We start from the raw sequence: 15,208 nt of genomic DNA on the forward strand, positions 1-15,208 counted from the left end.
ATCCGCGTATATAATATAGTCTGTTTTAAAGCTATAAAGTCTACAAACTATGGTAAATATCAGTGATTCTCAACCAGGGTTCCTCCAGAGGTTGCTAGGGGTTCCTTCAGCATTGGGCAATTTCTGCCTCTCAGATAAGTTCCCAATGACACCATTGATCTTTTTAGCTATCTGTAAGGAGGTAATTCTTCCCAATGACCACAAGTGTAAGGACCATTCTTCCCACTGACCATCACACTAATGTATCATGAGTTGTAGATTTCAAATTTTTAGCAGGGGCTCCCCTGAGACCAGAGAACTATTTCAAGTGTCCCTCTATGTTGAAAAGGTTGAGAAAGGCTGGTATATATATATTTGATAATTAACCACTTGCCGACCACTGCACGCTGATATACGTCGGCACAATGGAAGCGGTGGGCAAATGGTCCCCTTTAATTGGCGGGGTAGCGGGCACGTGCCGATCGTGTTACGGAGCTGCAGAACGGGGATATGCAAAAACAAGGCATTTCCCTGTTCTGCCTTGTCACATGACAGAGATCACTGCTCCCTGTCATCGGAAGCAGTAGTCGCTGTCATGTAAGTTGAAGCCCATCACCCCCCCACAGTTAGAATCACTCCCTAGGACACACTTAAAGTGGATGTAAACCCCCAAAAATGTTTAATGTCATAATGTAGAGTATAAGATTTCCTATCATTTGAGCCCCGTCTTGCCACACAAAGTTATTCCAGCTCTGAGCAATCCTCTTTGTTTGTCAAGATTTATCTCACTGAACAATAAGAGAAAAATGTTGTCAAAACCTACCCCTTGCTGTGAGTGACAGGTGATTTACATCTCTCGTGCACTAGCCTAAGAAACATGCATTATTTTTTAATTCCCTCTCACTCCTTTCTTCTGCTGCTCTGCCAGAATTGGATGTTGCCCACCTCAGCATGATTTGGCATGCTGAAGTCATGTGGTGACTTTCCTGTCTTTTCACTGGATGTTAGAGATCATAGCAGAAGTTCAGTGTAAGAAATACACAGGAGAAAATGCATATTGACAAGGGGAGTGTAGAGGTGGGTGGGGAGTCTACTGACATCACAAATCCACCCACCGAGCTCCAGACAACATACCCGCCCACAGAATATGCAGTTTTTCGGGTCTCATAGCAGACAGAGGGGAGACATTTGACAGATAAAGATACATGCAGGAGGCATTTATATCCTTCTAGATAACCACTATGGCAGTAGTTTAGAAAGGATGACATTGGGATTACATCCACTTTAACGCATTGATCGCCCCCTAGTGTTTAACCCCTTTCCTGCCAGTGTCATTTACACAGTAATCCGTGATTACTGATCACTGTATAAATGACAATGGTCCCAAAATAGTGTCAGAAGTGTCCGATGTGTCCGCCATAATGTCGCAGTCGCGATAAAAATCGCAGATCGCCACCATTACTATTAAAAAACAAATTAATAATAAAAATGCCATAAAACTATCCCCTATTTTGCAGATGCTATAACTTTTGCGCAAACCAATCAATATACGCTTATTGCGATTTTTTACGAGAATATACATATCGGCCTAAACTGAGGGAAAAAATAGTTTTTTATATATATTTTTGGGGGATATTTATTATAGAAAAAAGTAAAAAATATTGCTTTTTTTTTCATAATTGTCGCTCTTCTTTTGTTTATAGTATAAAAAAAAAGAAAAATTGCAAAGGTGATCAAATACCACCAAAAGAAAGCTCTATTTGTGGGAAAAAAGGACATAAATTTTGTTTGCGCAGGCGTGCAACGTTGCACCTAATTGTCAGTTAAAGCGATGCAGTGCCGAATCGCAAAAAGTGCTCTGGTCAGGAAGGGGGTAAAATCTTCCAGGGCTGAAGCGGTTATTCCGTCCTGATGTACTGATGGCCTATCTCATTTCTTGACACCCTAAAAATGCTAGAACAGTACAAATACCCCCCCCCCCCATTACCCTTTTTTGGAAAGTAGATGGTCCAAGGTAAGTGAGAGGCTGATGGTAATTTTTTTGGGGGCAGGGCAGCAAACAGTGCGCCCAAACCCCCCCCTCTGGTCGGTTGGTTGGTGCACTTACCCCATCCATGGCGGGCCATAACATGTGGGTTCCCTGCCTCTCCTCCGTGAGCTTCAGGAACAGCTTCTCCTTCCCCTGCTTGGCGGCTTCCATCTCCTCCCTCCTCTCTGGCAGCCAAACAGAACGCTTCTCCTTTCGGCCAAAGGGTAAACGGGTCTCAGACCCATGCTTCCTGATTGGCGGAGAGGTGATTCAGTGTGAGAATAAGGAATATTCATTCCCTATTCTCACACACCTGGGTGAGCTCCAAGCGCATTCTCAGCGCCCCAAGCCCACTCCCCCCTCCAGCCACTGGCTCTAATCGATACTCTAAAAAAAACACAGACCCCGCATTGGAATTCATGTGCCTGGCATCCTGAAAGGGGCCTGATGCATGTATAATGGGGGTGGCGGCGACGGATAGGGGAAGCGGTGCCCGTGCACTCTTAATAGATGGGCCGCCCCTGATGGTGAGTTTTTTTAAGAAATTTTAATTTTTTTGTCACAGTTTTGACTCAGAATGACAAAATTGACTAATATATATTGTATTGTATTGCATTTTTGTGGTAAGCTTGAGAATTGTTCTGACAACAAGATGCTGGGAACTGGCTAGCTCACATGAGTCTAGGGTGGGAAATGCAGCAGCTACTGGGTAAACAATGCCCATCTGCAGCCTTACTGTGCCCATCTGTATCATCAGTGCCCATCTGCAGCCTCACACTGCCCATCTGCAGCCTCACTGTGCCCACATGTATCATCAGTGACCATCTGCAGCCTCACACTGCCCATATGCAGCTTCATTGTGCTCATCTGCATCATCACTGTGCCTATTTGCAGCCTTGCTGTGCCCATTTGCAGCCTTGCTGTGCCCATCTGCAGCCTCACTGTGCACACCTGTATTATCAGTGCCCATCTGCAGTCTCACACTGCCCATCTGCAGCCTCACTGTGTCCATCTGTATCATCAGTGCCCACCTGCAGCCTCACTGTGCCCATTTGCATCCTCACTGTGCCCATTTGCATCCTCACTGTGCCCATCTGCATCCTCACTGTGCCCATCTGCAGCCTCTTTGTGCCCATCTGCAGCTGTACCTTTGATAACTAAAACAGCGGGTTTCTCTCTAACTAAGCCACACCTCCTCTTCCATGATAGACAGAACACTGATACTATGCTGGTAAACTGAATCAGTGTTCCGTCTATCATGGACGAGGAGGAGGTGGGGCTTTGCTACAATTGACGGCCGCTGAACAGACTGCATGACACAGTGGGGGACACCTGTTGTTTTAGTTATCAAAGGTACAGCTGCAGATGGGCACAGGGAGGCTGCAAATGGGCACAATGAGGCTGCAGATGGGCACAATGAGGCTGGGCCCTCACTTGAGACCCTCACTGGAGTATAAGCCGAGGGGGGGTTTCAGCCTAAAAAATTTGCTTAAAAACTTGGCTTATACTCGAGAATATTTTTCATTATAGCAGAAAGTAAAAAAAAAAAAAAAAAAACATTTTCCCCTAAATTGACACTTTTTTTTTGTTTATAGCTCAAAAAATAAAAAACGCAGAGGTGATCAAATACCACCAAAATAAAGCTCTGTTTGTGGGTAAAGAAGGACGTCAATTTTGTTTTGTATCACATTAAAGCAAAGCAGTGTTGTATCGCAAAAAATGGCCTGGTCATAAAGGGGGCAGATCCTTCCGGGGCTGAAGTGGTTAACACAGTACTATATCTGGGGCATTAAGAGGACATTGGGGATAAATAGCTGTGCTACTGTTTTACGTCCCATAAGGGGAGCTGTCTGTCCCATTGTTCCTCCCTGATTGTTGTCCAGAGAGTCCAGCTGTGGCCCGTTATGTTCACTGCCACTGAGAACAGAAAGGCTCATTAGTAAAGCATCTGCTGTTGGCTCCCATTTTCGGTTCTTGCACCTCTCATCTTGGCCGTAGCACCGGAGCATAACTTCTTTTTGCCAGTTACATGGATGTGCATGGTTGCCCATGAACGGGAAGCCTTAGCTCCCATTTATCCTCTCCGCAGTGTGCCCTAATCAGCTTACATTATCACACCATTGGTGAAGATTTTTGAAAGGGAAGAGTTTCTGTGACAACCCATTGCAATTTTCCTTGCCATCATGCCTCTCCTTTCTGTTCCTGCTTTATTCAGTTTGTTCCCCCCATTTCAGCCAACAGCAGTTTAATAAAACCTTGCTATACACCCACCACCCATAACATTATGGCCACTAACAGATAAAGTGAATAACACAGATCATCTCAGGCATCTGAAACTGGGTGGGATATATTAGGCAGCAAGTGAACATGTTGTCCCTGAAGTTGATGGGCAAGCATAAGGATTTGAACAACCTTGACAAAGACCAAATTGCAATGGCTAGACGACTGGGTCACAGCAACTCCAAAACTGCAGCTCTTGTGGGATGTTCTTGGTCTGCAGTGGTTAGGACCCCAGATAGTAAGCAATTGTGCTCTAAGTTTGAAAATGACTTGCTAAACTATTGCAAAACTTGCCAGGCTTCACAAGTTTGTTGCACGATTGCTGCAAGTCCACATTGTGTGACTTCTGATCAACTTTCTTTGCAAACATTCTGCAAGTCTGCTGCAAGTTCTGGTTCTGTTATGTTGTGCAATAGTCATCTCACCACAGGGGGCACTGTGGCTGAATTTTCATGCTGTAGACTTGCAGAGCTCTTGCTGTAGACTCATCAGTGCAACTTTTCTCTTGCTAGAGACTTGCCACGCAACTTTGCTGCAAATTGGAAAAGTGTCAACTAGAACTTGGTCAAATAGCAGATATGTAGAAGTCTATTTCACCCACTATCTTGGCTGTGCTAATAAACAAACGCTGCGATGACTCACTTGGTTGCCACTACCAATCTCAGAAAGAAGGGATTTCACTGATTGAGAAAACCCCAATCAGGTGAGATGAGAGTTTGTGGAATTAGTGTTGAGCTTCTGGGAACTTTGTTGAAATTATTCCTGAACCTTTGTGTCCCTTACTACTAAACCCCGGCACTCTATGTCCCTTACTACTAAACCCCGACACTCTGTGTTCCTTTAAGCCACAGTCAGTATTCAGCGCAATGAAAATCGCACCCAACTTCCCTACACACAGACCCTCTGCTTTCAGAAAATGCCCCTGACCTGGGCTCATCCATTCCATATGCTTATATGTGACATCATACATCACATACATCAGACATATCAGCACATGGGCTGGATGCGAGAGGTGGATCAGCAGGATGAGTGTGCCAGGACAGGTAGATGTGTCTCATCTCTGCTTCACCACTCTGCATATCACACATATCGTAGATGAGAAGAGGGTACAGCGGTGGGGAAAATGAGCAGGGGGATACAGTGGTGGGACAGAAGAGCAAGGGAGTACAGAGGTGGGACAGAAAAGCAAGGGGGTACAGAGGTGGGACAGACAAGCAGGGCGTACAGTGGTGGGACAGAAGAGCAGGGGGTACAGTGGTGGGACAGAAGAGCAGGGGGGTACAGTGATGGGACAGAAGAGCAAGGGGGTACAGTGGTGGGACAGAAGAGCAGGGGGTACAGTGGGGGGACAGAAGAGCAGAGGGGTACAGTGGGGGGACAGAAGAGCAAGGAGGTACAGTGGTGGGACAGAAGAGCAATGGGGTACAGAGGTGAGACAGAATAGCAGGGGGGTACAGTGGTGGGAAAGAAGAGCAGCGGGGTACAGTGATGGGACAGAAGAGCAAGGGGGTACAGTGGTGGGGCAGAAGAACAAGGGGGTACAGAGGTGGGACAGAAGAGCACGGGGATACCGTGGGGGGACAGAAGAGCAAGGAGGGTTCAGTGGTGGGATGGAAGAGCAAGGGGGGTTCAGTGGTGGGACAGAAGAGCAAGGGGGTACAGTGGTGGGACAGAAGAGCAGGGGGGTACAGTGGTGGGACAGAAGAGCAGGGGGTACAGTGGTGGGTCAGAAGAGCAGGGGGGTACAGTGGTGGGACAGAAGAGCAGGGGGGTACAGTGGTGGGACAGAAGAGCAGGGAGGTACAGTGGTGGGACAGAAGAGCAAGGGGGTACAGTGGTGGGGCAGAAGAGCAAGGGGGTACAGTGGTGGGACAGAAGAGCAGGGGGGTACAGTGGGGGGACAGAAGAGTAAGGGGGTACAGTGGTGGAGCAGATGTGCAGGAGGTACAGTGTTGGGACAGATGAGAAAGGGGTTCAGCTGTGGGACAGAAGAGCGGGGGGGGGTTACACCGGTGGGGCAGATCTGAAAGGAGGTGCATTGGTGGGACAGATGAGCAGGGAGTACAGAGGTGGGGCAGATGTACAGGGGGTACAGTGGCGGGGCAGAGGAGATGTACATTGATGGTAGAGATGAGCAGGTGGTTAAAATGGTGGGGCAGAGGGGCAGCGGGGTACAGAGGTGGGGCAGATGTGTAGAGGATAAAGGAGGTACATCGGGGGAACACATGAGCAGGGGGAAGAGAGGTGGGACAGATGTACAGGAGGTACAGTTGTGGGGCAGATGAGTAGATAAGTTCAGTGTTAGGGCAGATGTGAAGTTCAGCGGTGAGACAGAAGAGCATGGGAGTACTGCGGTGGAGCAGATGTGTAGGGAGGTACAGCTGAGAAAGGGTGGGGCAGATGAGAAAGGGGGAACATTGGTGGGGCAGATGAGTAGGGGGGTTACAATGGTGGGGCAGATTTGCATGGGGGTTACAGGGGTGGGGCAGATGAGAAAGGGGGTACATTGGTGGGGAAGATGAGCAGGAGGTACATTGGTGGGGCAGATTAGCAGGGGTACAGTGGTGGGCCAGATGTACAGGGTAGTACAGTGCCGGGGTTGATGAGCAGTGGTGGGGCAGATGTGCAGAGGGGACGGTGATCAGAGGTGTGGCGGTGCATGCATTGGGGCTGATCTGGGGTTGTGAGAGTGCAGGGTGTTAATTTCTCACTACTCAAGTACTTTACAGCATTTACTTAATTACGAAAAGGATTTTTTTTATAGAGAGTGTGAAATTGAACTTTTTTTGTTATAAAATCGGCACACTGAAAAAAAAAAATTGGCACACTGGGCTCAATGATGCCGCTTTTCTGAAGATGGAACGTAGGCATACATTGTACAGTAGGAACAAGGTGTAAGGTACCTATTTCTACTCGCAGAGCTTCTCTACCTCCAAATTTGCTGTGATCCCTCAGAAAATAAAATAAAAATTCCTATGTAAAAACCATCTTTATGAAAACTCCTATTTGCATAGCGGTACAGACGGCGTGGTGAGAGCGGGCGCACATAGCTGCAGGTGACCGCTGTGCAGTGTATGTGTTATTTTAGCATGTCAGTGCAGACAACGGGTTTACTTTAAATAACGATTAGAACTTCAAAGGGATATGTGTGTGTGGTGATATAACTTGGGATATCTACTGCTGAGAATAAAATCTAAGTGAATGTAGTGCGGTAGGAAATGGTGATGGATGGAAGTGTTTGTTGTCTGGGTTTCTCTGTCTCCCGCGGCCCTTTGACTGTTCTGTCTACCTTAGTCCTCAGTCTTCCCTCTAATACCACTGCTAACATGGCATTTATAGAGCAACTAATAGCTTTAGGTCAACCTTTACATTGTTTTTAATGTATATATTATTCAATTTAAAGCGTGGGCCACCCTTTTTTTTAAATAAAAAATTGCATTAACCAGTTCCCGACCGGCTCCTGTATAAATACGTCAGCAGAATGGCACAGCTGGGCAAAGTAACGTACCCGTACGTTACTTTGAATTTCCCGCAAAGGCGTGCGCGCCTGACCAAAAACAAGCTCTGGACTGCCACACTCTTCAGAAAACCACTTTCTTTTATTGGAAAACCACATCACAGGTCAACAAACACAGCGAACAAGGAAAAATTGCTGACGTATCGCACTAGCTGTAGTGCTTAATCATAGCTGATTAAGCACTACAGCTAGTGCGAAACGTCAGCAATTTTTCCTTTTTCGCTGTGTTTGTTGAGCTGTGATGTGGTTTTCCAATAAAAGAAAGTGGTTTTCTGAAGAGTGCGGCAGTCTAGAGCTTGTTTTTCGTCTGTTGCTAGTGGTAATAGCCAGCACCTGTGGCTTCCCAGCCGAAGAGACAGCTTACAGCCTGCATGTGTGCTCCTGGAGCGGTGAGATCCCTCTTCCTTCATGTGTGCGCGCCTGCCGAGAGCTCCGTGACCGCGCTTGTGGGTCCCACGAACTAGATCGCCGCAGGGGATACCCGCAATCGTGTCACGGAGCTCAAGAACAAGGAGATGCCGATGTAAACAGCATCTCCCCGTTCTGCCTAGTGACAGCACACTGATCATCTGCTCCCTGTCATCAGGAGCAGCGATCAGTGTGATGTCACACACAGCCATGCCCCCATACAGTTATAAACATGCCCCTAGGATACACTTAACCCCTACACTGCCTCCTAGTGGTTAACCCCTTCACTGCCAGTGACATTTTTACCGCAATTTTATAGCATCGATCCCTGTATTAATGCCAATGGTCCCAAAAATTGGTCAAAATTGTCAGATTTGTCTGCCGCAATGTCGCAGTCACAATAAAAATTGCAGATCACCGCCATTACTATTAAAAAAAATGAATAATAAAAATGCCATTAAAATGCCCTATTTTGTAGACGCTATAAATTTTGCGCAAACCAATCAATGTACGCTTATTGCAATTTTAATTTTATACCAAAAATATGTAGAAGAATACGTATCGGCCTAAACTGAGGGAAAAAAATGTTTTTTATATATATTTTTGGGGGATGTTTATTATAGCAAAAAGTAAAAAAAAAAAAATAGCTTTTTTTTTTTTTTTCAAAATTGTCACTGTTTTTGTTTATAGTGCAAGATTTAGAACCATTTTAAGTGGAACTCCAGGCAGAACTTTGGTTTGAATGGTGTTGGAATGATCGTGTATTTTCTGTAGATTCTAGTAACACTGCCACTGTCACAGTGTGCACTTTGTAGGAATATATGAAAAATGCCCTTAGGGATTTGTACGTTGAACCAATGTCCTTGGTATCACTTGGATAGGCAGTCAAGGAAAACCTTATCTTAAAGTGATTGTAAAGGTTCAATATTAAAAAAACAAAAACAAACCTGTTATACTTACCTGCTCTGTGCAAGAGTTTTGCACAGAGCAGCCCGATCCTCTTCTTCTGGGCACGCTCCTACGTCCCACTGCTGCGTCCATTGACACACACAGCATTAAAGGCCCCACCCCCGTGTCACTGGATTTGATTGACATCAGTTTATCCAATGAGGACCCGAGACACCGGCTGGAGCTGCTGGGCTTTGGCTTGTAGCTTGAACGATCAGGTTCAGGTAAGAAAAAGGGGGGCACAGAAGGTGTTTCACTTTAATGCATAAAATGTATCAAGGTGAAAAACCATGAGACTTTAGAACTCCTTTAAAAGAGTTCCAAAGGCAGAATTTTTTTTCTCTTAATGCATTCTGTGCATTAAGATAAAAGAAACCTGTGTGGCAGCCTCCCCAGCACCCCCTAATACTAACCTGAGCCCCAACCCTGTCCAGCAATGTCCACAAGTGTCTTAGCCACAAGTTTCTTGCCCTGGACTCCCGATTGTCTGAAACACAGCAGTGGCACCTGCTGCGGCTCCTGCGGCTGTCTCCTGCATTGGCTCCTGCGGCTGTCAATCAAAGTCAGTAAGCCAATCAGGGGAGAGTGTGGGCAGGGCTCTGTGTCTGAATGGACACACAGAGCTGTGACTCGGCTCGGGTGCCCCCTGTAGCAAGCTGCTTGCTGTGGGGGCATTCGACAGGAGGGAGGGGCCAGGAGCAGGGAAGAGGAACCAGAGAAGAGGAGGATCCAGGCTGCCATGTGCAAAATCAACTGCACAGAGGAGGTAAGTATAACATCTTTTGTTATTTTTTTAAATAAATAAATGAGACTTTACAATCACTTTAATCTAGTGTGCAGCTCCTTTCCCGTTCAGTGAAAGTTTCTCATTGGCCAACAAAATCTCTCTGATAACCCAACCAGGACATAGACAGCAGTGATGCCTAAAACCTGATAGAAGATCTAACCCTTCTCCTAACCACTTTTGGATGGAGATCCACTTAAGTTTTCCTTACCAATGGTTTTCCACAAATCCTCCACCTTTTCACCCTGGATGTCACAAAAGATACTCAGAATTCATCAAAAAATAACAATATAGAGGTGATGTACCACCTGAGATAAAGTAGGACACCATATGTCCTGCTGTCATCCTTTCCAGTAAAGTCACTCCCTTGTTGTGTGGCAGCAAATAGATCTGGAGTATCTGCTCCAGTGCTTCCTCTGCTGAGATGTTCCTCCATCATTTCACAGCCCAGCGGCCATGTGATAGGAGGAAGCTGCAGATGTGATGGATGCCATGAACTGTCTGACTGATTGTCCTCTTGTCAGTTCAATCTTCTGCCATCAGCCACCTATGTAAACACACAATGCTACACTTCTGACAGCCTGCAAATCAGTAGGATGTGGTGCTCAAGGGTTAAAAACCGTCTGTCCACCCAGTGTATGCAATGTGTGCAATCACCAGAACCCTGAAGGCATTTTGCAATTTACTGCCTTTTTCTTGATGGCTTGCTATCTCCTCCCATCCTTTATAGGACTGCTCTAACAAGCATGCTGTTTGCACTAAACAAAATTCATACACAAGACTTTTCGCTAATAAAACCAACTCCTTAAATGCTTGGTTGAGTTGATTAAGCCGAGTCCTGGCCTGCATAGCTGTTTAAGCAAGAGTAGGGTTTGAGTGGTGGGGAAGCTACATGCCAATGACGCACCCAGGTGGTGGACACCTTGCGGTGACTGCAAATACTTTAACTTATCCTTAAAGTCTGGCTCTCAACATTTATCAGTATCCTGGAAGACCCTCAACGTCAATAAAAAGTCTCACATTGAACAGTTTACTGGCAGAAGTAGAGTTTAGATCAGGGGTCTCCAAACTTTCTAAACAAAGAGAGAGTTTATTGTCCTTCAGAATTTAGGGGGCCGGACTGTTACCAGCAAGAGTGGAAATTTTCCTGGCATCAGTTGGAGTGAACATTGCCAGATTTGGTGCTAGGGGGAGAAATAATGCCCTATTGTTTGTGTCAATGAGAGAAACGCCTCCCTATTGTTGATGTCCGTTGGCATAATAGTGTCTCATATCAAGGGTTGGATAATGCCAAGCAAAGGGCTGCGTCCGGCCCCCAGGCCACAGTTTGGAGACCAATGCTGTATATAAATTAGTAACTAAGGAATCTAAAAGCATATCTCTGGGGTAACGATGACTACAGACCTCTATGGTTAAAAATAATGATGGATATGGAAAAACCAAACTTGACTACAGAAGTAAATTATGCATTTTTGAGGAAACTTCCTATTTATTGGGGCTGGAGAGAGAATCGACCTTTACTGAATTTGTATATTATTTAGGAACAATGCTATCACAGACTGTGAATTATGCACATTGTTTGTAAGGACTGGGGGAACCTTTAGTAGCCTTTTAAAAATGGCCTGGTTTGATTTTCAATTATTAGAGGGTTTTGGATGGTGGGGCTTAAAGGAGAAGCAAGGCCAAACTCTGTTGGCCCTACTTTTCCTGGGATTCAAAGGAGTGCCCTTTGTTCTGAACTCCCGTGGCCCGTATTCATCTGACATAGGGCCACTGTCAGCTGACATCACTCAGCCGGTCTAGACTCTGGAGAGATCCCTACTTTAATGTCAGGATCCACCCAGATGCCTGGACCTGCAGCTGGTTCACCCTCCAGGGTGCTACTGAGAACCTGAGCCAGCTGTTCCTGCCCCGTCCCCAGCCCAGCGCTAGAGGGGCAAAGCAGTCACCGACTCTCTGCTCACCGAAGACCAAGAACTGAGCGATCAGTAGTCTTTGATCGCTCAGTTCTTAGGGTAGTTGCAGGGGACAGATGCGGCATCCACCTAGGTGAGTATGAATGTTTTTTTTTTATGAATTCTGAACTTCCCTTTAACTTTGATTTAGATACACAAATACATGACCTTGTATGTAGCTGGGTTCAGGTGGCTCTTTAATCACACAAAACATGTTTTAATACAGAAAGAACTTATTTTGGTGACTGCCTAGTCTTTTTTTAGCTTTGCTTTTAACAAAGGGCTCGCATGAAAATTGGAAGGAAAACTGAATCAAGAGTTGAATTATTTTATTTTTCCATAGCATGATTTGAAACCTAATAGGTTATTATGGTCATCTGTTCCTCATTACTTGAGTTTTGATTAGGGATCTTGTTTCATTTTACAGATGAGTCCTTGGTGGTTGATACAAGCAGCATCTCCTCTTTTGCTCCAGTTTTCCTGAGTCAGTCCTAATGCCATTTATATAGAAAGTACATTTTTAGACTCTGCTCTGTGTTTAAAAGAGCTGGAAAAACCTTACAAATGTAGAAGCTGGGCTTCCTGCATTGTATGTTCATGAGGACAGACTTGGGACTAGCTCACTCTAACATTGTTCAAAAAGCCTCATGACACCTCCTCCTGAGAAATCTCTAAAGTCAGGTACACATAGAAACCTGACAGCTCTGATCGGAAACCACTGTACTAACGATTCGATGTTAGTGCAGTGATCTCCCTTCCTGTTCTTTTGTGTTCTGACACGGGGCAGCCCCCCGCCAGAACACTCTGCTGATTGGGCTTCTTTCAGACTGGTTGCTATACACATGGGCTGAATGTCGACCGGTTTTCATTGATCCAGGAGATGGCGCCCAACATTTGGCCCATGTGTACTAGGCTTAAAAGGTCAGAAATATTTTTTAAAAAGGCAGACATGCTGTGTAAATGGAAACATATAACAAACATATAGTGGCCAACAGAACAAGGAGAGAAAAAAATCCCAGCCCCTGCACACCATACAAGTCTGGCATGTAATAGGTAATAACAGCCCCAGCCTAACTCCATCCAGGCCACGCCCCCAACATGTTTCACCCCACCCACGGGACCTCCATGACTAAGTCCTGTGGGTGGGGCGAAACATGTCAGGTGTGTGGCCTAGATGAAGTTAGTCTAGGGCTGTTATTACCCATTATATGCCAGACTTGTATGGTGTGTGGGGGCTGAATTTTTATTTTTCTCTCCTTGTTCTGTGGATTACATGAAGTGAGGGCGGAGTCCTAGCCTGACCTGCACCCTAAGTGTAATACTCCAAATAGGGAAGATAGATGCTGAAGTCACCTTAGGTTCACAAACATAAGAGGAATTTATTGAAACGCTTTAGCCTATACCTCTACAGCAGGGGCAGGGAACCGCGGCTCTCCAGCTGTTTTGAAACAACAAATCCCACCATGCCTCTGCCTCTAGGAATCATGCTCGTGATTGTTAGGGTCTTGCAATGTCTCATTGGACTTGTAGTTTCAAAACAGCTGGAGAGCTGAGGTTCCCTACTCCTGCTCTACAGGGACAGTCCCATGTAATGTAGACATTTTTATGGACCCAAGTGGAGAAATATTAAGATATGACTTTATTCAAGCCTTTTTTTTTTTTGTGACTATATTACCTATCTTTGTATATTGATGAAGCCTTTATTTGGGGATAACACGCTAGACCTATGCGCCTTCTGTCTTTTTCATGTTCCAGGACAGTCTCCTAGCCTGACCTGCACCTTAATACCCCGAATGGAGAACATAGACACTGAAGTGGAGACCTTAAAGTTGACTAATGCCACGTACACACGACTGGACTTTTTGAGGGACTAGGTCCGACGGTCTTTCCGAATTAATGGACTTGGCCACACACAATCACACCAAAGTCCGACGGATTTGAACGTGATGACGTACGACCGGACTAGAATAAGGAAGTTCATAGCCAGTAGCCAACAGCTGCCCTAGCGTCGGTTTTTGTCCGTCGGACTAGCATACACACGAACGTATTTCTCGGTCCGGCGGAGTTCCGGTGGGAAAATTTAAAACATGTTCTATTTCTAAAGTCCGCCAGATTTTTGCCAAGCAAAGGTCCGATGGAGCCCACACACGATCGAATTGTCAGACAGACTCGTTCCGTCGGACCTTTGCTTTCAAAAAGTCTGGTCGTGTGTACGTGTCATTAGATTCACAAACATATAGTGGCGTTTTCTCAAATTTGACTGCAAAAATGGAGATATACGCTTTATGGATCAATAACTCAAAGTTATAAGTTATAGGATAAAGATTATATATTGACCCTATTTAACCGGGTTTTATGTTCATTAAAAAATGATTGCAATTATTTATTACATGCCATATTATTTGTTAACCACACCTTACCCTGTATTGTAGTTTTCTGTAATTCTTTGCATTGCCATATCCAGTCAGGATTTGCTGCACTGTATGGTGCTGCCAGTCTAGCACTGGAAGCTTGTTGACAGGAGGAGAGGGCATATGAAATGACCTCAGCATTGTGCTTATGCTCCTTCGTTGTCCGATCTTGGGGTAAAGCTGTTTACCAAGCTGTATTGTTTAATTACAGTGGAGAAAAGGGATGTCACTGACTTTGCTATGCTGTCTGGCAATGAACACCCAAGACTAAACAGACTGAACAGAAATACAAATACTTTAACAGGTGAGACAATTCCCATATATGTATTTCAACTATTCATTTAGTTGTATACCTAGAACTTAATTTTTTATATACACCAGGAGATATTACACAATCCCACTGCCAGTGTTCTGAGCATTGCCTACCGCCCCAACCCTACCAGTTTTTATTCAATTTGTTTCTCTTTCTCGGATTGCACCCTTGTTTTATTGCTTATGTATGAGAGCTGGCTGCACCCTTGCTATTGCCATCAAACCTTTATGCTGAATTGGAATTTTACATCTTTTTAGTAAATAACACATTTAATGTTGTTCTTGCTAAAATATTTAAATGGCAAAAGGAATTCTTTATTTCTTACTATCCCATGCTGTGAAAATAAGAGGTAAAAATAAAGCATGAGGAGGGAGAGGGCGTCCTTTTATGCACAGCTTTAAAGCCCCATACACACGGTCGGACTTGTACAAACTTTTCCGTGGACTTTTGTACAAAGTGTGTTGTCCACAAGTTTGTATTGCATACACACGGTCGGACTTTTTGACAACAAACACGAACGTAATGACGTCACAACGTACTGACGCCGCTTCAAAAGAGGACGTTCAATGACTCCAGCGCCACCT

At 45.2% G+C, this 15,208-nt stretch overlaps 1 protein-coding gene across 6 annotated transcripts in view; it reads left to right on the forward strand.

The window, feature by feature from the left end:
• CADM3 (cell adhesion molecule 3) overlaps window positions 1–15,208 on the forward strand; it is a 613,828-nt gene that overhangs the window by 194,474 nt on the left and 404,146 nt on the right. For 4 of the 6 annotated variants that reach the window (XM_077467383.1, XM_077467378.1, XM_077467380.1 and 1 more), the window contains exon 2: window positions 14,523–14,615. The exons of the other annotated variants lie outside the window; for them this stretch is intronic. In XM_077467383.1, coding sequence (XP_077323509.1) covers window positions 14,523–14,615 — 93 coding nt within the window. The remainder of the gene's footprint in view (window positions 1–14,522; window positions 14,616–15,208) is intronic. 6 annotated transcript variants of the gene reach the window in all.

Source organism: Lithobates pipiens, unplaced genomic scaffold (genome assembly GCF_037356315.1).
Source record: "Lithobates pipiens isolate NorthernLeopardFrog02 unplaced genomic scaffold, aLitPip1_a1.2 Scaffold_54, whole genome shotgun sequence".
Taxonomy (NCBI): domain Eukaryota; kingdom Metazoa; phylum Chordata; class Amphibia; order Anura; family Ranidae; genus Lithobates; species Lithobates pipiens.